Source organism: Crotalus tigris, unplaced genomic scaffold, assembly GCF_016545835.1.
Source record: "Crotalus tigris isolate CLP2741 ecotype Arizona unplaced genomic scaffold, ASM1654583v1 scf7180000017946.1269602, whole genome shotgun sequence".
Lineage (NCBI taxonomy): Eukaryota > Metazoa > Chordata > Lepidosauria > Squamata > Viperidae > Crotalus > Crotalus tigris.
Window position 1 is genome coordinate 354,553 of NW_024096738.1, and position 24,445 is coordinate 378,997.

Here is a 24,445-nt window from a genome sequence, read left to right on the forward strand (position 1 = left end):
TTTATATGCATTTGTCCTTAAGGCTTGGTCTTATGCAGCCAGAATTAGTCCCTCGGTCTCTTTCTTCAATTTTCCTGCTCTTAGCCATTGCCAGGTCTTGTTATTATCCACTTTCCCAGCTATTTTTTGTAACATATTGGCCATGTAGTGCTTTGTCTTCCCATGCCTCTATTCTGTTCTTCATTTGGTCTTTCTTCTAGGCCAGTTTGGTCTCTCCAGTAGTCAGTAAGCCTTCCTGATATACTAATTTCAGGGCATCTTCATCATTGTTCTTCAGATATTCTTCCAAAGCCATTTTTTCTTCTTCAACCCTCTGATGTACTTGTAGCATTCCACGCCTACCTATTTGCCTTGGTAGATAAAGTCTGTAAGTGTCACTGCGTGGATGAAGGGCATGATTCATTGTCATTATTTTTCTGGTCTTCCTATCCATTGCTTTTAGTTCTGCTTGAGTCCAGTCCACTATTCTAGCTGTGTACCTAATAACTGGAATTGCCCAGGTGTTGATTGCCTTTATGGTATTTCCTCCATTGAGTTTGGACTTTAAGATCTTCTTTACTCTCTTGATGTATTCACCGCTAATCTTTTTCTTGACTTCAGTGTGTTTGATGTTGTCAGCTTGAAGGATACCCAAGTATTTGTAGTAATCTTCCTCCTCCAGACTCTTAATGTTATTTTTGTGGGGCATCTTGATTCCTTATTATTATTATTATTATTATTATTATTATTATTATTATTACTACTACTACTACTACTACTACTACTACTACTACTACTACTTAGGGAAAAGGTACTTTTACTAGGAAAGAACTGAATACAGCAGAAGTCAGGCAAGATCTGAAGCAAAAAGGCGCAAAGGAGCAATTTGAAACAAGTCCTAGACCCATCCTCCTTGTAGCTAGGCAACCAGAGTTCAGTCATCAGCCAGAAGATGTTTTGGGAAAGTCTGATTCAGGTGCACTGTCACTCCCTTCTGCATACCAAAGCTAGAAGAACTGGCCTTGAAGATGATGAAGTCCAAGCTGGCATTTGCAAAGCTTCACGAAAAATTTCCACTGTGTCCTCCTGCATGCTTCCCCCACTACCACAGTGCCCATCACTCCCCCCCCCCTTTCCATGGCGGCTGCCGGCAAGCTGGCAAGCAAGTGAAGATACAGGCTGACAGGTGATTGATGCATGTATTGTGGAACACTAGAATGTTCTTCAAATAAGATTGGAGTTGGATGGCTAATCAATTCAAATAAATAAAATTGGGGCCCACTTTAAACATGAATTTATATAACACAGTTGCTGTTCAATCAATAATTACTCTTTATAATATTAACATATTTACATAGCGTGAACAAATGGAATGTGCTTATGTATCACACCTGTAAGATCAGGCAAATGTAAGAATAGTACATGACCTGCCTGAACTACAACCCAGAAGCTTATAATATTTATTAAAATGTTTTAAGTACAAAAACTGAGAAGAAGCCTTCTGCTTCCCATTGCTGAAAAGAAATGTTACTTTCTGTAAGATTTGCTTTTATAACTAATATCCCATGCAAAAATGCTATTTAAAAGCATAAGTCCAAATACTGAAATAGATTTTTTTACAGAAATCTGAACAACCATTCAGTTTTTTGTTTACGCTGAAGATGGATACAGCTCATTTGGAAAGAGACTGAAAAAGTGTAGACTGCATTAGCAAATGTTGTGTTACATCTGGTGTCATGAGTGAAGTTTAAAGACAGTTTGTGTGCACATGTGAAGGATTTAGTATATTTGATAATACGAAGCTTGCCTGTGGGACTAAATGTTGTTCTGTTTGTTGGATCTTTTGAACAATTTTGGTCTAGGGTGAATTAAGTGGAATGTTTCCACAGATCATATTTCTGAAATCTGAGGAATTAACTAGCATAACTTTAATTAGCTTGTGCTTTTGAAATATATTGTTTACTTTATACAGGATCCTGTAAAATTTTACCATTCAAAGATAAAGTGCCAAAACATGCTGGTCAATAGTGGTTTTGGGCTTTAACATACAAGATTTTCTGTAGATTCTAATCTCATATTTGATACAATTCTGAGGAGGAACACTAGTTTATTTAAGCTTCCTTCTGGCTGGCCAGGCTTCATTCAGGGCTCAACAATCAAGGTTTCTTTAGAAACTCAAACCTGAGCTAACAACCAATAGGTAAGGACACAATTCAGTTGATTTGTTCTCACTGCAGATACAAGATGTCCTGAGTCCTTGGAAGTAGGCCATAACAAGCAAGTCAATAAATAAATAATGAAAATCAACTACTGAAAAAAATCAGTCAATCAATCCAGCTCTCTATTTATAGCAGAGATTTAAATCTTTCATCTCTTTCTTTCCCTGTTATAGTGTAATGGACTTCTTGTGCTCATTTCTCACCCTTGGATCTGATGGGCACTGCACTATGTTTTGAAAACAGTCCTGTCCAGTCTCGGATTCTGCTTTCAGTCTGGCCAGTTTTAGTCCTCATACTGAAAGCCAAAATGAACTTTGGGTCACTTGTGAAAGTTAATATTTACTAGGGTTTGAAAGTGGTTCTTCCCCTTCCAGTGGACTTTGGTCCAAATCTATTTTCTTGTTCAGCATCATTCTGTTGTAAGGCCCAGGTTTAAATAGTTGTTGCAGCTGCATTTTAAAAACAAATGCAGTTTTAAAACCCTTCCTAGCTTTACAAGATGTTTTGGTATAGATGGTGCAATCAAGCAGAGAACTTTGGCTGGCAAAGTGTCTCAATAAGATCCTGTTATCATTGTATCAATAGCTGGTTTGTGCCAGTTATTCCAAGATCATGAAATGCTGCCATATAGAGGCCAATTCTTTGAAAATTGTTGGAAAATTGCCCTGGTATCCACTTCAGACAGGAAAAGCTGTTTCCTGGTTATGCACCACAATGCTGCCAAAATAAATGTGTGTTTTTCTTTTGATTCCTCAAAGGATCCATTTTTCTTCAACCATCTTTAGGATTTGTCCCTGAAGGGCAGGCATAAAGAGTTTAAAATAATTGAAGGGGGGGGGTTATTTGAGGGTATTGTGATGAAAAATCCATTTTATGGTACAGGCATTTTTTTATTTTTATAAGAAAAATAAAATACCTTTTTAAAAAAAATCTCAGACCAAAAAGTTGACAATAAACATCACTTTAAACTTGAGTAATCCATGACTGTTTATTAACCTCAAAAGAGTTAATTTGGCGTGCCTCTTTTGACAATATACTTGAGTTTTGAAAATGTTGAGATATTTATCTAACGCTCTATATCATTTTATCTTCTACCTAAAGAAATTAAAATAACATTCTCCATCTCTTCCAAACACCTTTTTATAGGTTAAGGTAAAAGATTAAATACACACAGAGGTACAGTATTAGCAGTTTCTATAAAAATCTGGGAGAAAGGACATAGCACTGGCTACTCCTGGAAGAGGAAATTAAACCTTTCTAACATTACTCTAGAAACTATAATGGGCAATATCTGAAATTACAGAGTAAATTTTGAAGAGGCAAATGTTTTGCATTTCAAAAGAACACCACCATCTGAGAAGAGCTGAATCATTGTGAGAAAAAAATAGGTTGTCCATAGATCCAGCATTGTTCTGATTTTGTTACGTTTGGAATCCAAAGATCCCGTTGCAGATATCGTTACTAAGAGTTCTCCAGAGGCCGTCACATACTGGCTTCTCCTGTTTTTCTATGAGTATTGCTTCCTGGAGACATCATTGTCCCAATGTCACTTCAAACTGTGAGATGGGTGGGAAATAAATTTGATAATAATAATCTGGAGATAGCAGAATAGAAGAGCAAGAACTAGAGAAGATAACAAAAGACATAAACCTGCAAATAGAAAGACTGGCAAAAGAAAACAAACGTAGTACCAGTCGTAATAGGTGCCTTGAGTGCAAGGTAGGGAGCACTACTTGAACACCATCGGCATAGATAAAATCACTATCGGTCTATTGCAAAAGGCAGCTTTACTTGGAACAGTTTCCATCTTGCGACAATACCTTTAATTCTATCAAATGTCCCTGTCTGCCTATCCCAGATATTTGGGAAGAACTTGATAGATGGATAATAATGCCAAATCCAGTCTGGACATCTGGCTGACTACAATGAACCAAAAATTATCATTGGATTGGGCAGCAAAGATAGAATTAAATTGAAAAACAAAATTTCATACATCCTGTTTCTTGGAGTCACATACATTAGTACATTTTCATAGGAAAATGTTTACTCTCAGGCACATAAGTGGAAATTCTGTACTGAGTTCTCTGCATTGTAAAATAGAATATTGCCTCTTAACATGGCCACATGTTTTAAAAAGTATTCCTCCCAAGCTTTCTTGTATTCAGTCACTGATTATACCTGTAGGCTGTATTTAGCAATAGTCAGTAACTGCTTTAAAAAACATTTTTAAAGAGTTTGCTGATATCAACAACCTTAATGTATTTCTCTAAACAAAGTACAAACGCATTGCTAAGGAAACCAGCATTATCACCGTTCATCCAGCAATATTTTCCATCTCTAGATTTCATTCCAAAGAAGCTATTATTCCACTTCAGATTCTGTTTCTCATTTCTTTTTATTCCACTTCAGCTTCTATTTCTTTCTCGTTTCTATTTCTTTCTTGCTGCTTAAGAAAGGCTTGAATACATATTTTCTGTTGGGCATGTGTGCATTTGTCTGATAGTTTCCAATTAGTCTCTTTCAAAAAGCTACAATGAGGGATAGAACTGAGAAAAGATCACTTGTAAAAATGGAAATGAATACCATTAAAATACCTATATGGCCTCTTGGACACCATGCTATGTTGCAGCAGTGTTTTTGTAATAAGGAATGATGAAGAAAGATACATTCTGAACAATCATACTGTATTTTATTTAACACCGCTCCTCCTGATGAAGGCTGTACAACATTAAACATATATATATTTGTCTGGGGAAGGCTGGGGTGGAGATATTGGAAGCTTGACTGTAGCTGCAATGTAATGGTTAACTGAACAGGGTAGGGGGGGTGGGGTGGGATGGGGTAAGTTTAACAAGAATTAAAAAATTTTAACAAGAATTTTTTCAATAGGAAAAAAATACTACCCTCTAGACTACAGGTACATAGTTGAGTCTCCTAGCATTTGTAGTTGACTGAGTAAAAAAAAAAGGGCCAGAGCAGTGAATTTTTAGAAACATTTGCTGTTATTGAACAGGTACATTCATATAATTCTAATAAGCATGATTGAGCTATTAACTCATCCTCCACTGCATATGGTGCTCAGAAGTCTTAGACTCAACCTGACTGAATTTAAGATATGGATGCTATTTTGGGTTGGCAGAAATCAGAATTGGAAACAAAAGCTCGTTCGAAGTCACAGATTCTGGTATCTGTAAATAAAATGGCAGTAGTATCAGGTTCGAACTACAGGATAAGCCTAAGAATCTGGTTAAAGCATCACAACCATGTATGTTTGCATGTGTGTGTAAGAAGCCATATGCTGACTTTGGGCTGAGCCTTATGTAAAATGCCATCTTCTTCAGCATCCCAGCCTAAACTCATAAAACACTGAATTTATCCTATAGACCAGTGATGGCAAACCTTTTAGAGACCGAGTGCCCAAAAACTGCCCCCCACCCCCGTCCCCGCTCTGCCCACTGGGCCGCCCACCACCCCCACAGCCCGCCACAGATCACCCAGGCAGCCCAGCAGCACCATGGCGGCTATAACCTCCACCCGTGCCCCGCATCATCTGCGCGCAACAGGACACAAGGGCAGAGTCTTGTCCCTGCTACCCAGCTACCATGTCCTTGGCTCCGCTGCATGTGGGCTGCACCCAGGGGCAGCTCTCCTCTGGGGGGTCTGCTGGTGAGGAGGGAGCCATGGGAAGAGGCGGGGCTGAGACAGTGCGTGTGCCCGCAGAGAGGGCTCCGAGTGCCGCCTCTGGCACCCGTGCCATAGGTTTGCCACCACTGCTATAGATAGTGGGATCACTTATACTGGATTTCCAGGGGCTCACCATCAAAAAGACCTTCACATATAACAGATATTTGGCAGATGAAGATGTAAATGATTGGACAGCCATTTGCCCAGGATGCAATAAGGTCTTTTGCCTTGGGCAGGATATTGAACTAAAAGACCTCCAGGGTCCCTTCCAGTCCTCTATACATATAAATAAAGCCTTTAATCTCCATCTCCATTATGCTTCAAGTAGCTTCCTACAGAACTGCAAAAAAAAAAAAAAAAAAACCACCCTTTCCTACTTGGTTGTTTATAGAAATGGGCCCTTCTAAATGCTCATGGAGGGACATGAGGTTTCTCTGACGTACTGCCGAGAGACATGAGTATTTTTAAAGTCAGATAAACAAATAAAAAGGAAATGGGACAAGTGAAACTGCCCAGACATAACTAGGGATATTTTTATAATCAGGTTGTATTTCTCCTATAATATTAATATGCAATGTGCTTTCTCTACCAATCATGTTTCACAGTCAGATGCAAATGTGCTGACAGATTACCCATTCAAATAAATTCTTTCTCCTACCGCACTGTTGCCATGGAACACCACAATCTGATGCACATTTTCAGGAGGAAACATATTCAGAGGTATTTATATAGTATGTCAGTTCAGCTGGCTTTCCTCCCAAGCAGAATTCAAATAAAGTGACATAGATTTGGGGTTTCTAGATTGAAATGTATTTGTCAGGGTTTTCTTGTCTTATGAATAGGTCATACGGTACTGCTACCATGGCTACTGTGATAAACAATATTTACATTCAAGGTGGCCAAATGAAAGAAGGCTCCCTTCAAGGTAATTTCACTATTGGAGCTCTGGTTTGTAAATTCAGCAGGAACAAAAGGCAAAAAGGCCTAATAAGTTTTGCATGGATAGATTTTCTGTTATTTTTCATTGAGGCAGAGATGCCAATTTCTTCAGGAGCTGAAGGACATATTGGATTTGGAGTGGACACGTCCATCCGATGGTTTCCTAAAGGAGGAAAGAAACTTTATATGCCTTTCAAGGTGAATTCCTATCTCCAAAGGTAAAATATCTGCTTATTCCTAGAAATTATCTAGCTATAGAACTCTTTGTTAAAAAGTATTGCATATTATGGTTCTTATGAGAAATTGTTGGCTACTGTTCCCGCAGCGGAATATTTTTTATGCCAATTGAAAAGTCATAAAGTATTTAAGCTGTCAAATTCTCTAATCCTTTATTTTAAAATCTGGTAATGATTCTGTACAAATTTGTACACATTGTAGAACTATTTCATTACTTAATGTTGATACAAGGATATTAATTGCTTTCTTGGCCAGGCAACTGTGGACTTCATTTTATATAATTTGCTCCTTTAAGATTTATTAAAAACAAAAAAACCAAACACTGGATAATTTGCATTTGTTAACATTCTCAAAACAAACCCGATCTTGCTGCACTTTGGATATGGTCCAGATTAATTTTCTTAAGCAAGTAATGAGTGAAATTTTATTAAATGGACGAGTGCTTATTATCAACTGCCTAGTGTGCAAGTTACAACAAATCAACTGATTTCAGATTCGAGTTACAACATGATACTCATCAGGGTTGCCCACTTCCTTGTGGCTTTTTAATTTAATTTTAGAATCCTCAGCCATTAGCAATTGTAAATTGCTTCTTGAATCCAACAGTCTATCTGCTTTGCTTACAGGTATTTATACTGCTACTCTGAAGCCCAAAACAGACGTTTTGATAAACATTCAATAGTAAGTGACACTCTTTTCAGAAGTAATTATAAACTGACAGATTCAAAAGCCGCTTTTATTCTAAAGATGTCAAAAGGAAAAAAAGCACAAAATAATTAGCAAACAACACACACTGCAAATATATATATCAGTACTTCTTTTGTTTTTTGTGCTAGATCTTGTATTTGTTTCCTAGATAATGCAATAATAAATGATGCAGTCTTTCAATTCTGTAATACAACCCTTCTCATTTTTTTGTTAGATTATACATATTATTTAAAATCTCATTTAAAAAGTAGTCTCATCTTTTCTTTAAGAATTTCCATTACCCAGGCACACAGTCATGGCCTATCCGAAAGAAATATTTTTCTAAGGAAATGTTCAAACCAGGTAAGCTATGTTTATATATTAAAAAATCCAATGAAAAAGCAATTTAAGTAATATTTATTCATAATATCCATTTGAGTAGCCTAATCAATGCCAAATTTAGAAAATGTAACTGGTACATAAGACTAATATGAGAATAATTCCAAGCTCTCTGGTATAAATGAATAACAATAGAAGACAAGAAAAGAATCTCATTTCACTGGGAAAACTCCATTAGGAATTGTTGAAAACTTTATATATGTTGTGTCCAATTTACTGGAGTGGCCTATGCCAGTTGATTTTCTATTGGTTTTCAAAGGTGAATAATGAAAAACCTTCCCTGCACTTCAGCAACTACACATAGATACTTTCAGTGGTGGGATTCAAATATGTGAACAACCGGATGCTGCTTCTGGAAGTCCATTCTCGGCCTTGGCAACAAAAAATTGGCTACCGGTTCTGCCGAAGTGGTGCGAACTGGCTGAATCTCACCACTGGATACCTTCCATTAAAGAAACACAAACATACAATAGAAAGGAACTAACTCTTAAAGAATGATCCAACAGAGAATCTTCTGCCACCTTAACAAATATGTTATCACTTACATGTCTTTAAATTGCCATATTATATTTTCACTGCAAAAGGGTAACACAGCTATTTGTCTATGGAGCTTGTCAGTCATCCAGGACATGGTTGTCCCAAAGATGCATTTTCAAAAGAAGCCTCTTGGATGAAAAGTGAAACATCTTCAAGCAAAAACAAAGCTCAGTTGCCTTTTGAAAAAGCACCTTTGGGACCACACAAGTATTCTTTTGGCTTTTGTAGTAAATTAAGAGAAACCTAAATATTAATATTTTAAGTATTATATATATTTTTCCAGTTTCCAGAAAACCAAAAACAGTACTTTGCCGTTTATCCATGTTCCCAAACCCACATAAGGCCTCAGGTAGAAAAAAGTTGGGCCTATGGTACAGATATCATGTGTCTCAAATCACAATAAAAATGTCACTAGCAAGAGTATTTTATACTTTGTCGGTTTGCCTTTTGGCCTTGCATGGAATACCTAGGAAATGTGTGAAATATTAACTGTTTCATACTTTGACATCCCATTTTTGGCATTCTATAATTTTCTCATTCTACAAAATGCCAAATTTCACATATTGAAGTTAACGTATATAATAAATTAGTAATTTTCTTTTTAACCCGATAAATTCTTTATCTCAAGAAGTCACCCATACTGACATTTTTGTACCGTGTACATTGATTTGAATTTCACTGATCTTTCAAAATTAATAAGAATCATTTAATCTGTTACCAGATGAAAAGACAATCAGGAAAAATCAGCAAGAAAGGATAGCATCCCAAAATGGAAATGTTTCAGCTACTACAGTGCTTGCCAGTAAAAGAACTATAAAGAAAACCCCCAAACAGAAAGCTGATGCAACCAGATCTTCTTTTTGCACCCTGCTGTAAATATCAAGGAAGCATAATTTCAGACACAGACGGGCACAAAGACCTAACTTGTGCCTTTCACCCATACTGTAGCCTGATTGACAACCACAGGATTCCTGATAATGGCATTAAATAACCCAGAAGTCCAGTTTTTTTTTTCCAGCAGGCCTGAATTCATTTGAATCACCCTATGTGTATTTGCCTAGAAGCGTGTCCAGGATTGCAGTCTTAACTCTAATTTGCTTCCTAACCAGTAAGTTCCAAAATGCCATCTTTTCCTAATAAGGAATATACTGCCACCCCCGTAACGTTTTCAGAGGCAGAGACCAGCATTGTGCCCTTAATCCCCAGTGAGAACGCTCCAGAGGTCAGGACTGAGGAATAAAATTTTGGATTTATAAAAAAAAAAATCTTTCTCTAATTAATAAATCGCAATCTGATTTTGCCACATTCCCAGCGGAATCGGCTTTCAGCCTCCGGGAGTCCCCGTGGTTCCTGGCAGCCACTTGGGAAAGCAGCGAATAAGAACCCTTCAGCCCGGCCCGATCCGCTCCGGCCCTTCCCGCCAAATTGCAGAAGGAAAGCCTGAGCGAAGGGGGGGGCAGCGCGCAAAAAGTCACCCTCCCTTCCCAAAGCGCGAAGAGCGAGCCACGTTCGTTAATTTCCGGCGGGCACTGACGTCACATTATATTCCCGCCCCATTCTTGCGGAGGCGTTCCCACTCTCGACCCCGCCTCCGATCCACCATTGAGGAGGAGCGAGGGACGTTCTGACGTCACCCAATCCGGTGTGGTGTTTTGTCTGGTGGAAAAAGGTTTGGCGCCTTCTCTCCCCCTCCCCTCCGCAGAACCCCCGCGTGCGCCTGCGCATGCGCCAGAGACCGAGGTTTCCGGGCCACGGGGAGAGAGCCAAATGGAGGAGCAAAAAGAGAACATGCCGCGACGAGAGCACACCGGGGAGGAGAACGCGGAAGCCAGTGCGGCCTCGGTAAGTGTTCCTTCGCGACTGCGCAGCCGTTTCGCGCTTGGCGCCCAGAGACGTAACCGTCCCAGCTGGAAAGCTCCTTCCGTCAGCGGTCGAAGGGCTCAGAGCTCCTCCCTTGCCGAAGGAGGAGCAGCGGCGCGAGAGAGTGGAAACAATTGGACCGCGGCGGGAAAGCGTTCGTGCTTCCTGGGGAATCGGGTCTCCCGCGGAATCCTCTTTTGCCCCGCTCTAAATTGGCTGCGGAGCGATTGCATGAGAGAGCCAGACGGCCCAGGGTCTTTGAAGAAGCCTTGCGCTTATAAAGGGTCCATTGACTTTCGTCTTCCCAGTTGCACTTTAACATAATAACCAAGATGGATCATTGCCCAAAGGAGGAATCTGTGCTAAAACTAAGAAACCCAACCTCATGACATTTCCAAGAGGTGGTGGTGGTAGCATTACTAATTAAAAGGTGCAAACATGTTTTACATCTTAATATTTTTTAAAAAAAAAAAATAGTATAGGCAAACAAATGACAGTGCTTTGCTTGGACTGTTAGTAAAAGGGACAGTGAGGCAAGCTGTTGTGTTACCTGGAAATACCCAATAAATCTTGCAGTGCTACAGTACTAGAAAAAAAATTGTGCTACAGGTTGTTTACCACTATTGAGACTGAAATGTATGTTGCTAAGTATACATTTATATTACTTAGCAATGGCAATTCTGGCAATCCAATTCCGATTGTAACTCCAGATGCATGGGCATTAAGTGTGAAATAGCAAAAGCACTTGGATTCATACTTGAGAAAACTTTTTCATAAGTGTCTGTAACTGTTAAATTATATCAGCCATATTTTGCCTGTTCTTAACTGTTGACCACTAAAACTCATCAGGATGTTCTTCTACTATAGTTTCTATAATTTCCTTTGCTGGTATTTACCTATTGACTTTAAGCTTAAAAAGGTAAAAAAAAAAAAAAAAAAAGTAAAGATTTCCCCTGCCCAGTCATGTCCAATTCTAGGGAGCGATGCTAATCTCCATTTCCTAGCTGAGGGAGCCAGTGTTGTCTGAAGATGCTTCTGTAGTCATATGGCCAGCATGACTATACGCCAAGACACACAGAACACTGTTAGCTTCCTATCAAAGTGATACCTATTTATCTACTTGCACTTGCATTCTTTTGAACTGCTAGGTTAGCAGGAGCTGGAGCAAGAACAGGAGCTCATCTCGTCACATAATACCTGGGTCTCGAGCAGTCAACCTTCCAGTCAACCAAGCCTTTAAACTTAACTATCTTCAAAAAAGAATATAAGAACCCATAAAAAATACTGTAAAGAAGGAAAGTGTAGCAAGTTAAACACAGATGCCTATTGTATGTTATTCACAATTCTAAAATTTAAAACAAAGTAATATTGCCTTTGGGCCTGTTTTGAAATGTTGCTAAATCCCTTAACAGAGTGCCATGTTGATAACTAAGTAGGAAATTTGGGTAATTGATGGGCCATGAACAAGATTAGGCTCACATAACAATTATAGTAGCAGGTTCCTTTCTTTAAAAGAGAATGCATTTCAAAAGCTGGATGTTAGTAAGAAGTGAATAAATTGCACATCTCAGTATAAGTGAGGGCTTTTTCAATATAATATTGTGATCACTCCTGCCTTTGGACAATTACCCAGTGTCATTGTTTCTAGATAATGTTGAATAAAGTTATTCAAGCTTTTGAAGATAAAGACAATTATAACTACACAACCTTTTTTCTCATCATACAGCCTTTCTGTCAGAGTAAGCAGTGCTGCCAGTTTGATTTTCAGGAAGAAAATAATAAAAAATCTAATTCAGGTGATTTCAGCGATCCAATCTACAAAGAGATTTCTCTGACAAATGGTTATATCAATAGAATGAATAGAGAAGAGCTGAGAACTAAACTTGCTGAATTCAGACTTGACACCAGGTAACCAACCGTGTGTGAGTGCATACATTTTCTGATGTATTTCTTACTACATGTGTAAAGGTGGAATTAATAAAGTCACCTCTTGTGGATCTTTCTTCTGAGATGCTTTTATCATTTGTAGAAGGAAGACGCTCTGTACATTATGGATAGTTATTTCTGCACAGAAGTCTATCATTGGAAGAGTTTGTTGGCAGAGAAGGATTTCACACTGCAGAGTTATAAACAGATTCTTCAGTATGAAATCTTACACAAAGTTGCGATGCTAGAATTTGCATTATAGCACTTTATAGCTCCCTGTATCTTCAGCTAAAGGGGTGAACTTTTTAGAAAGGCTCGTCTGATGGAAAAAAAGAAATTCAAGAATTCAATGACAATTGAACTAAAAAGATTAAGAAAATCTTATGTGGAAAAACAAGGAAACCTAAATAGTAGAAGAGTTCCTTCTTCATTGAGAAACATTCCTTGAGGCAGCTGTCTTCCTAACAACTGACTCCTAGGCAAGGAAGGCCCCTAATTGCCTGCTACCATAATTGCCTCCCAGAGGCTAGTAAAGACCTGACTTTTCTAAATGGTGTTTGAGGACACAGGCCTTTATACGTTTATTGTTTTATATGTACATACAGTATATAGTTTTAGTGATTTGATGTCATCCCAAGAATTCACTTGGACTGAGGCGGTGAATAAATTGCATACCTAAATTAAAGTTGGAACAAAGAGAAAAAAAATACTTTGTGATTGGTGGTGGTTTAGTGATAGAATGTAGGCTTCACACCCAAATTGTCCCAGGTGTGATTCTTGGCATTTCCAGGTAGAGTTGAAAGAAACTCTTGATTGGCCACCGAGAATTCCCTCTCAGCTGTAATTGACCTTACTGGGGTTAGGTGGAATTGTGGTTTGATTTTTTAGAAGATAGCTTCCTGTGTCAGTTATGTAATGGCATCACAATTTTTTTATATATGATGGTTTTTGTAAATAGCATACATGACAGTGTTCCTTCTATTCTCTGCCCTAGAGACTGTTTAACTTACCTGAAATATACATGAAGGAATTACTTGATTGTGCAGAAATACTGTTCATGTCATTGCAAACAACTTAAATAAAAACTGGAATACATTTTGTCTAAAAATAATGTCATAAATTTCTTAAAGGCATAGGGAGTTTTATAATCCTGTTAAATGTGTCTGCTCATGTTTTATCTCTTTCTCTGGAGAATTAGACAGTAGGAGCAACTTCCTTTTGAGCCTAGTTTGATGCAAGCAGATCAGAGTCGGTCATTCTTGTCATTTCTGTTGGAGGAAGTTATTAAAAGCAGGTTTGGCATTAGGAGAAATAATGTCCAAATGGATTAAGAGATGCTACATTTCTGTTCTAACTCAGCAGTAAAGTACTGGCCAAAATTGTGGAAACCTTTTGGGAAAAGTACATTTGAGGTTTGATGGCTAATAACACCACTTTCTTTTGGAGTAGTATCATACAATTATATATCAATGGAAAGATAATTTAATAAAGAATGTAATGCAACACAGTTTGTTTAATTACCTATATTCTATGAAAATTTATAGCCAAATAACCAGAAAAAGGAAGCACAACTTGCTTAGATTGATATTAGGTAGCTTTCTTTCATCTGATTGTAGCCAATGAGCATGAGTGTTTAGAGAGCCAATCAGGTGTCATCTTGTTTTGGCAATGAGCCAGTCAGATCACAGTAGGATTCAGTTATTGGTGTTATGTATTGAAGCTGAGAGGAGGACGCTTGTCAGTGTGTTATGTGATCGCTATCACATTGGTTGGGGTTTTTTTTGTATTCTTTCATTTAGTGAGCTTGTAAAACATAATAAAATTAAAATAATGGTGCAAAGAGTTGACTGGTCGCCCAGAAAGTGATGTAAAATAGTATTATTAAGTGAACAAGGCTACAATTATAAAGAAATTAGAAGAAAAATTGGTGGAAACTTAACCAAAGGTGGCATTTCTAAGTTTTTGAAGAGGTATAAGGAGACTCAGTCACTACAAAATCACACTGGTAAAGGCAGGAAAAAGTGCACAACAGCAAGTGATGATAGAAGAATTAACAGACTGTGCCTATGTGACAGAAGAAAATCATCTGGGTGTATACAAGATGAAATGGCTCAATGCAATGTGAAATTGAGTGCAATGACTGTTTGGCGTAGACTGCAGGAATTTGGCCTAAAATCTAGAATTCCACGAAAATAGCCACTTTTATCTCTCAAAGGTTGAAAAGACTAAACTGGGCTAAAACCCATGTTACCTGGACAGAGGAACAATGGGACTGTTATTTGAGTGATGAGACCAAGATCTCCCTGTTTGGTAGTGATGGCATAAAATACATAAGGAGAAGAATCGGAGACGATTTGCATCCTGATTGCATTACATGTACCGTGAAACACCCAGTCAGTGTTATGATCTGTGGTTGTATGACATCAAAAGGTGTGGGCAGAATTTGTGTGATTAATGGGAATATAAATAGCCAAAAATACATTAATGGAATACTTGAGCCCAAACTGAAGCCTTCCGCACATGATTTTTTCCAAGACAATGAAGCATTTATATTTCAACAGGATTCAGCTCCATATCATGTTGCTGCTGTGTGCAAAAAGTGGTTTCAAGTTAATCATATTCTACTGCTGGAATGGCCTGGGAATAGTCCAGACCTTAACCCAATTGAAAATTTATAGAACTGACTAAAGAAACTTGTTAGTCAGAAGCGACCCAGCAATAAAACCCAGTTAATAGAAGCAATCATTCAATCTTGGTTTCACATTCTAACAGCTGCAGAACTAAAGGACTTGGTTCACTCCATGGCCATAATTCATGATAAAGGTTACCCAACTAAGTATTAACTGACATGGTAATAATTTTTGTATATCTCGTTTTTTCTATGGTGATGATTTTTGTATATCGTTTTTTCTATGGTGATAATTTTTGTATATCTCGTTTTTTCTATGTGTTTCACTTTTCTTCTTTATAACTGCTATTCTAATAGCAAATCCTTCATAAAGGTTATTGCATTACATTCTTGATTAAATTATCTTTCCATTGATATATAATTTTATAGTACTACTCCAAAAAAAGGGGTGTTATTAGCCATCGAACCTCAAATGTACACTTTCCCAAAAGGTTTCCACAATTTTGGCCACTACTGTATAATAAAATATCCTAAAAATAATCACTAATTTTTTTTTAACAGAGGAGTAAAAGATGTATTAAAAAAGAGGCTGAAAAACTACTATAAGAAAGAAAAATTAATGTACAAGCAACCTCCAAATGCAGAAGACTACTACAATTATATCTGTGTTATTGACTTTGAAGCAACTTGTGAAGAAAAAAATCAGCCAGAATTTATACATGAAATAATCGAATTTCCTATCGTTTTACTAAATACTCAGACGTTACAAATAGTAAGTATTTCTGTCCTACTTGATTCCTGGATAGTTTAATAAATTCATCAAAAGTTGAGATTTGCATTTTAAAAATAGATAGCGAAGCAAAGGTATTACGCTGCCTTGTATGCTATCTGATCAACAAATTAGGCAGCTTATAACTCTGGCTGGCATAATCTTTTTTAGATCTTGAATTATATCCATGAGAAAATAAATACTGATACATGTTTGCTACTTAATGTGAAGGCATTTTGTACAAAAAAAAAAAGTTTCCCTTTTCTCTTGCTAAGTGGAATAAGCAGAAGTAAATACATGGCTAGATTCTCACAAGTAGATAGTTTGGGAAAGAGAAAATGATTTTGGGTGAAAGACAACAAAGAATGGTCCAAATGCCTTTCTGTGCTACTCTTCTGCTCTGAATGATAACATCCTGAGGCTGCTTTTCAATTTGTTTTTAAGATGTTGAGTCTAATGTTCTGCAGGTATATAACACCGATGCAGTTGCATATCATACTAAGTCATAAAGCTTAGCATAAATGTGTATACTCATGCTCATTAGGTTTCTGCTGTGGAATGTGGCTAGCAAGTTACCTATCATTTGTTGTTTGTTTAGCATTAAGCATGCTGTTTCAATATGGGCTACATTCCTAGCAGAATTGGTTGAAAAAAGGTTTTGTGGAGTAGTTTATGGCTATGCTTTGATTTGTTTTGACTGGAAATAGTCTAGTCTGCATGCTGTATTTACACAATAGGCATACTAATTAAACAAGGTATCCATGGGTGGTTCATTAGCTATGCTGGTTTGAATAAGGAATCAGCAGTTGTAGGTACGACGTTAAATCACAGATTTATCCCTATGGTATCAGATGGGGCTTTCTGTGTTTCTTGGTTATCTTCTCACAGCTGTCCAGATACAGTGCCCGTAATATGCTTTTCAAGTATGTAATGACTGTAATATATGTATATCCTTCCTTATGGGCTACTCTGTGTTACAATTCTTGGTGCACTTTGTGAACCTGAACCTGAAGTGGGAGTTGTAAAAAAGCCCTTAGCCATGGCAGCAGGAACAGCAGAATATCCTGCCTAAAGCCCACACATGGTACTGCAGTACTTATTGCTAAGGTTCAACCGACCTTATTATGTTTGACTGATTGTTATTCCTTCGGATTATGTAAGGAGCAGCTGTTCTGTGTTTTGTCTGTATCATCATGAAATGGCCCATGTTTAACTTCAATTTTGTAGGAAGACACTTTCCAGCAATATGTGAAACCAGAGATTAATCCTCAACTCTCGGATTTCTGCATTAATTTGACGGGAATCTCTCAGGTAAATAGTCTGTCACACACTACACTCATTAAACAAAACATTTTTTTTAAAAAAAAGAGAATGGTTTAGGCACTAGATATAATCCTAATACCTCACTGCAAACACAGCATATCAGTGACGTAGGCTCAGATCTAAGCTTCCTGATTTCTCTTTTTCTTTATAGATATATTTCTTTTAAATCGGTACCACAGGCTGTAAATAAAGTGCTTGTCTTGTGATAAAGAAATGTGTAGCTATTCTATAGATTAGAATTCTGAGTTTCTCTGAGCAAAACTAGACACTGTTTCTAACACCACACTGTTAGCAATCACTGTTGATCATACCTGATTTGGCTGGGTCAGAGGCAAAACATAATAATGTCCAATCGGTGCTCTATGCACTTGGACAACCTGCTTGTGCCATCAATAATGTGAATTGTTTAAATGGTACATTTACTGTTTAGAAGAGGATGGTATACAGATAGTCCTCGACTTACAACTGTTCATTTAGTGACTGTTTGGAGTTACAACAGCACTGAAAAAAGTGACATGGCCGTTTTTCACCCTTATGGCTGTTGCCGCACTCCCGTGGGTCACATGATCAAAATTCAGAGACTCGGCAACTGATTCATGTTTGTGACAGTTGTAGTGTCTCAGGTGTCCTCTAATCACCTTTTGCGACCTTCTGACAAGCAAAGTCAATGGGGGGATCCAGATTTGCTCTGCAGTGTAACAATTGCAGTAATTCACTTAACTGTAATAAAAAAGGTCGTAAAATGGGGGAAACTCACTTAACAACTATTTCACTCAGCAACAGAAATTTTGAGCTCCACTGTGTTCGTAAGCCGAGGACTACCTGTAATATTCATGAGAGGTCTACCTTGATGAAGACCGCTTTATTGCTTCCTCAGTGCCAGCTGCAGGAATAATGCAAAGACTGCTTGTGGGTAATTAAACCTCAAACTAGCTACATTCTTAATTGCTTAGTAAGTTGCAAACATGCGTTTTGTACAGCACCAGAAAAATATATGTTTATATATTTTGGTTTGTAATGGTTTGTTAGATATTGAATCTGATATGGAGCAGTAGATATTTTAGATGCTTTTGAGATAAAGACCTTTAATATTGATATTAACTTACTATTGCTTAAAGTCTTTTTATATATATTACAGTTAGGCTCTGTGGAGCAAAGAAAAAGAAAAGAAGGTTTTGTATCATAAATTGCACCTTTCTTCCAGTTTTCCAAGCTGAGAAGGGTTGGAAGAAGAAGGAAATAATAGAACAACCAGAAAGATAGGATGCTTGACAGGCTGCAGGATTTTCTTGAAGAAAATGCAACTTGCAAGAGTCGGATCCAGGAGATCCCTCCCTTCTTGCCCCTCTCCCAGCCATTAAAGAATATTAGACATATGCAGATACTTCAGTAGTTATAAAGACATTTGTATTTTCTCACTGAATGTAATAAGAATGAATATAGGGTATTTTGTTGCATTAATAGCTATTGTGGAAAACCAAAAAGGGTGTAGTAGATTTTTAATAATACGACTTGACAGAAACCCTTTTATATTATTTTCACATTGTATAATTAATACCTGAGTTTCTTAATATACAGTAATTGTATTTTCATTCCTAATATTTCTAGGAACTGGTAGAGAAAGCTGATGAATTCCCAAAAGTGCTGCAACGTGTTGTAGACTGGATGAAACAGAAGGAATTAGGAAGCAAATACAGCTATTCCATATTAACAGATGGGTATGTATTGGGGAGAGAGGTACATATATGTTTAGCTGATGAACCATACTTATTTTTTAATTGAAGCCATTAAATTATGTCAGTGTTCTTCAACCGTTTTTTAGCTTTGACAGGGTTGCATTTCTGGAGTCGTTCGGTTTGGTTGTATTTGCTACGATAAGCTAAATAGGATGTTGTGATTGGAATGTCAGAATACCTTGGATCTTTTCCCTGCTTGTCCTCTGGTGCTGACTAGAAGAAATACGTTCTGTTTTGAACAGGTTATAGCAAATACACTTTGATTAAAATGTAGAGCAGGGGTGTCAAGCTGCCGGCCTGGATGTGTCATGACAAAACTGCACCCACCCCATTGCCGGCAATGGAAAAAAAGTAGCGATACGTCACGTCACGTGATGTTGCAAGTTTGATATCCCTGATCTAGAGCATAGTATATTACAACTTGTTGAATTCAAGAGAAATAATCTGCATAGGTTATTAACATTAAAATTCATACATGAACATTGAAGTCAGCTGTTTTATTCAGTACCTATGCATCAGGGGTCTTCAAACTTGGTCCTTTTATGACTTGTGGACTTCAACTCCCAGAGTTCCGCAGCCAGCTGAGGAATTCTAGGAGTTGAAGTCCACAAGTCATAAAAAGGGCCAAGTTTGAAGACCCCTGCTATACATATATAGGGGATTATAAATATGCTAATTTTTCTCTTTGACAATGAAAATAGCTAAATAATGACTTATTTGCAGAGTGCATTCATATAGCTTTGATTATTTAATGTTTGGACCATATTGTTTACATTTTAACAAGAAGTATCATGAGTAACATAAGAGAATAATAAACTACCAAATCACAGTAAAAAATTAAAACTAATGAAAGACATGATCAACAAAATGTCAGAAAAACACATCAAGAGCATGGCATAAGACAATATTTCCATGAGAAAATTTGGGCAAATAAAATTCTTGGTGCATATTTGGACCACTGAAAAAGGAATTTAACAGTAGGTGTTGCCATAAATAACACTGTTGGGCTGTTTGAGATTCAGGAACTCTAAAAAATGGATTTACAAATTGTCTCAGAAAAATTGGGGAAATACCCAAAGGAATATCCAAATAATTTGCAAAAGAAGTTTAAAAGAACTTCCCAGTGAAATTGGCATTCTTAAAATGGGATTTACTTATTTGTTTACTTATTGTTTATTAAAGGTCCTGGGATATGAGTAAATTTTTAAATATCCAGTGTCGTATTAGTCGTCTGAAGTATCCTTCTTTTGCTAAGAAGTGGATTAATATCCGCAAATCCTATGGAAACTTCTACAAGGTTTGTTGTCTGCTTGTTTCTTGAATCATTCAGATTCTAGTTGAGAAAAGCAGAAATTCAAAGATGGGTTTATAATAATTGACAGGTTAGTGAATTTATGCATATGCTGTGGCTAGGACAGTGATGGCAAACCTTTGGGGCTTGGCATGTCAAAAAAATCAGAAAATGCCTAAGTTCATTCTGCTGGTAGGTCACATACACACACTGAACAAAAGAGAAGCAATTCTCTATTTCCCTCCACCCCACCCCCATTTAGGCCACCCTGAACAGTGGCACTTGGCATCAGCTCTAACGCTGGACCTGGAGTTGAGGTCTGAACCTCAACTTCAGCCCATATCATTGCTGCTACTGAAAAAGGTCACCTTGCATCTTTCCCATTCTACAGCCTCTGAAAATTGTGTTTCTGAAAATCATTTTTGGATGTTGATAAATTCTGGCATAAATGCTGATGTGTTACCAAAAACTTTGTTATCCCAAACTTTGACACGCCTGTTACAGGTTTGCCATCACTGGGCTTGGAGAACTATATAACGTTTTGGGTAAAGATTGCCCCTACTAAGATCTATATGACAAGTAGGATATTTTCTTACACTGCCATTTATTAGCCCTTCTGCAACCCTTAAATGGGATGGAAAAGGTTTGCCTTCTTTTTTATAGTTGTGGAGTCGTTTTAAGCAGGGAAATGGATGCCTAAGCATCCCTCCCGTTCTGGTGATGTCAGCAGATCACTCCGTGTAACTTTAAAGTACAGATAATTCTCAGTTACTAATGACAATGGGCAGCAACTCCATCACTAAGTGGTTATTAAGTGAAATGTTATGTGATTGTGTGGAACTTTTGATGTCAGTTCCACTACAGTCATTAAGGGAATCACTGCAGGTCCTTAAGCGCAACATCATGCTGGCTTTTCTATTGACTTTGCTTGTCGGAAGCCAGTTAATGAAGAGCCCAAATGGAAATTGCTTGACTGTTGGGCACTGTGACCCACCGTAAATGGGCCCTGGTTGCAAAATGCCTGAATGGCAATCACATAACTGGGGACACTTCAGTGCCCACAATTTTGAGCACTGGTCATAAGTCTGCTTCTTTAGCTGTATTGTAACTTCAAAGTCGATTAAGTGAAGACTATCTATATTGAAGAAAACCATGTAGATTTTATGAAGGAACACAAAACCCCTGCCTACCTCTGCTAGATACTGCACTTATGAAGCTCAGAATCTGAACGTTGCTTTTTGCTGCCCATTCTTGATTTTTCTAGAACTGCAGCAGCTGGAACAACAGACCTATAAACATTCTTTGAGACAATGGGCATTATTTGAAATGTGAGAACGAGTCCTGTGTGCTCTTATAACATGGGCACCTTGAAGGACATGGCCTGTTGTAGAAGATCCCATTGCTGAAGGGAGACTGGTTCTCTTGCTCCCCACTATCCTTCCAGGATATGCTCTTAATTTCCCAGCTTTACATTTTTTTGTCTTCTTTGGTGCAAGTGGATATACTTTCAAATAAAATCCTGGGCTATAACTACCCATCATTTTTGTTTTCTAAGAATGCCTAAATACCTGGGTTGGTAACAGAGACGTTCTCAGAAACAAAAATGGGAAATGGTTTGGTATGCTGAATGTTGTACTTTTATTTATTTAAATTAAAACAGTTTACTTTAAAATTAGACCCCTTCATGTAGAAAATCCGCTGCACTTCAGAGCATAGGTGGAATATGGAAGAGCCCATTGCCATCTCACACATATGTGGGAAGGATAGAATTTAGAGCAGCTAGTAATGTAGACAGATTGATACTGCACTTCTCTTCTGTCTGCCTCTACTCAGAATGGTTCAATTCATTTTCCAGGTTCCTAGATGCCAAACAAAGCTGTCAACCATGTTGGAAAAACTTGGGATGGACTATGATGGACGGCCTCACAGTGGGCTGGATGATTCCAAGAATATTGCACGAATAGCCATTCGAATGCTTCAGGATGGATGTGAACTCCGTGTAAATGAGAGGCTGCACGGTGGGCATCTGCTAGCAGTCCCTTCCTCAACTCCAATAGAGGGCGCTCCAATCCCGCAGATGCCCAGGTTTCGATAAATATTAGGAAGCCAGTTACCCTGTCTTCAGGCCCATATTCTTGGTATTCAAAAGCCATTTCAGACAGCTGAGTTTTTTAAAGAAGGCTCTATCCGCAGTTTAATCCCTGGCAGAAAAACACAGGTCCCAGAGCATCCACTGAAAGCCTCTCTTTTTAATACTCTATAAATTAGTCACACTGAGTTTCATTTTAGTTATCCAAGCAATCTATGCACTTATTAAAATGGTTTTCTCTGAAGTAAAGTCAAGCAGAAGTGTTAACATTTGATCTGAAGATTTTTAACGTCGTTGAATACCATGGGGAATGCATCTTTGCTGATCTTTTTTTTTTACTGTTTAATGTACCAGAAAGATTTATTTGATTTCATGTCACAGTGACCAAATTGTTTCCTGGTATGTGTTAGCTTATCTGGGTTTGGTAAATTCTTCACAATGGGGATTTGTTTTTTGTTTTACTTTGATCTTCCTTACCCAGTTAATAGAAAATTTCAGTAGTAATACTTTTTTGATGTATGTATTGATGTTCTAATCTTGTTGAGAAACCTATTGAGCCAATATTAGTTATCTTTTAGCCTCATTAAATTCAGATAGCAATTTAAGCATTTCATTACATTTCTGTTGAAATAGTGGAGATGTGTTTAACAGGATAATTGTGCTTTTTTCTTTCCATTACATATACAATAGCATGACGTAACTTACTTTGACATCCTTCCCCCAGCACTGCTAAAAGAAAAAACAGAGAAGCAAATTATTTCTGTAATCATTTAAGCTTTAGCATGGACTCCATGCCAGCATTTCATTCGTATGATCAAAGGGAAACAAAGCAGTTCCCCTAGAGATTATTATGCCAACCTTTGCGTTGATCTTTCAACTTATTTTTGAAAGGTTTGCTTTAATAAATACAACTTATGTTTTAATGCTCTGAACCATTATATAGCATGGCACATTTTAATATTTATGCACAACTGTTAAAGATTTCGAACTTCAAATTAATTTGTTATATTTTGCCACTTTTGTGGGAATTCTGCTCAGATTTGTAGTCCAGAATATTCTGAGGGAGAGGATTACTGATTCAGATCAACTAGTGACCTCAGGTCTAAACAAGATTTCAAGCCAATTTTTTATCTATTATACCTCATAGTGGCTGTGTACAATTTATAGTTTGGCATTGTATGCAGCATTGGTTTTCTCCTAAAAGCCCATTTTGTAAATATTCTGCTTTCTTGTAATCTGTCCAGAGTAAAAGTGAATAATGATTTGAAATTACACTTTCTCCTGCAGCCTGCAATCTTAATATTCTTTTCTTCTTTTAACACTTTAAATCATGTGTGAAATCATTTCTACATATTTTGTTCATGGAGTTGGGATGGTTTTGAAAGACTATGACTAGTTCACAACTTGTTCTAAAAAAATAGGTTTGACTATTTTATCAAACAACGTCAGTCTACATTGTTTATGACAGAGGTGAATCCAGGCTATTGGGTGAATCTAGTAAAACTATATCAATTAGTATGTTGTATGGGCACAGTTTAAGATTTTATGCTAGGTCAACTTTTTTCCACTGCACAATTAGTTATTCATCTTCTGGACACTTTAAATATCACCTTTTGGGATACTATAAAAGTTTATACTCTTTTGAATACAGTTTGTATATTTTTACTTTAAAACAAGGTTTCAATCCACTGTAATCATTTGTATTTCAATTTAATGTGTTATATCTGTAATAAAGGTACTTTGTAATGTCGTCCCATAGCTCTTTGCCCATTCAAAAATGGACTATGGAACAAATAGAAATTTTAGCTGATTGTTGAGGCTGGAGTTAAGACAGTGGACAACACAGAAGGACCTGCAGGGGCTGCATTAATATCTCCTCCTGGGTACGCATGTATATTGGATAAAACGCTGGAAATAAGTTATGAACATTTTAGTTACATATTGCCAAGCAATCACAAGGGAGATTTCTCCAATGCAGAAGCCCTACTTACTGATACATTTTTTTGAATTAGGTAATTAGTGTGCTGCATGGCACACTGACTGACACTATCCAACCAAGTTTGACCTACTTATTGCTGCATTAAAGATGGATTTAGTAATCTTAATCAAATTAAACAGAGGTAAGTATGTTTTGAGAACAT

General features: G+C 37.5%; 1 protein-coding gene across 2 annotated transcripts; it reads left to right on the plus strand.

Annotated features, from left to right (window-relative positions):
- Positions 1-6,614: 6,614 nt before the first annotated feature.
- Positions 6,615-24,054, plus strand: ERI1 (exoribonuclease 1). 2 transcript variants are annotated; one of them, XM_039345210.1, is made up of 10 exons: positions 6,615-7,039; positions 7,685-7,739; positions 8,036-8,108; positions 9,403-10,523; positions 12,268-12,449; positions 15,658-15,868; positions 17,093-17,176; positions 18,797-18,906; positions 20,107-20,221; positions 22,071-24,054. In XM_039345210.1, exons 4-10 carry the CDS (start codon positions 10,449-10,451, stop codon positions 22,308-22,310), a joined length of 1,017 nt encoding a protein of 338 aa, XP_039201144.1. In that variant the 5' UTR covers positions 6,615-7,039; positions 7,685-7,739; positions 8,036-8,108; positions 9,403-10,448; the 3' UTR covers positions 22,311-24,054. The 2 variants fall into 2 exon arrangements, with proteins under 2 accessions (XP_039201144.1, XP_039201145.1); XM_039345211.1 differs by lacking the exons at positions 6,615-7,039; positions 7,685-7,739; positions 8,036-8,108 and having other exon boundaries at positions 9,347-10,523.
- Positions 24,055-24,445: the final 391 nt, after the last annotated feature.

Coding starts and splice junctions, on each gene's coding strand:
- ERI1 (XM_039345210.1), top strand. CDS start 10,449: ATGGAGGAGCAAAAAGAGAACATGCCGCGACGAGAGCACACCGGGGAG. Junction 12,450..15,657: donor GAATTCAGACTTGACACCAG/GTAACCAACCGT, acceptor TTTTTTTAACAG/AGGAGTAAAAGATGTATTAA. Junction 17,177..18,796: donor ATTTGACGGGAATCTCTCAG/GTAAATAGTCTG, acceptor TAATATTTCTAG/GAACTGGTAGAGAAAGCTGA.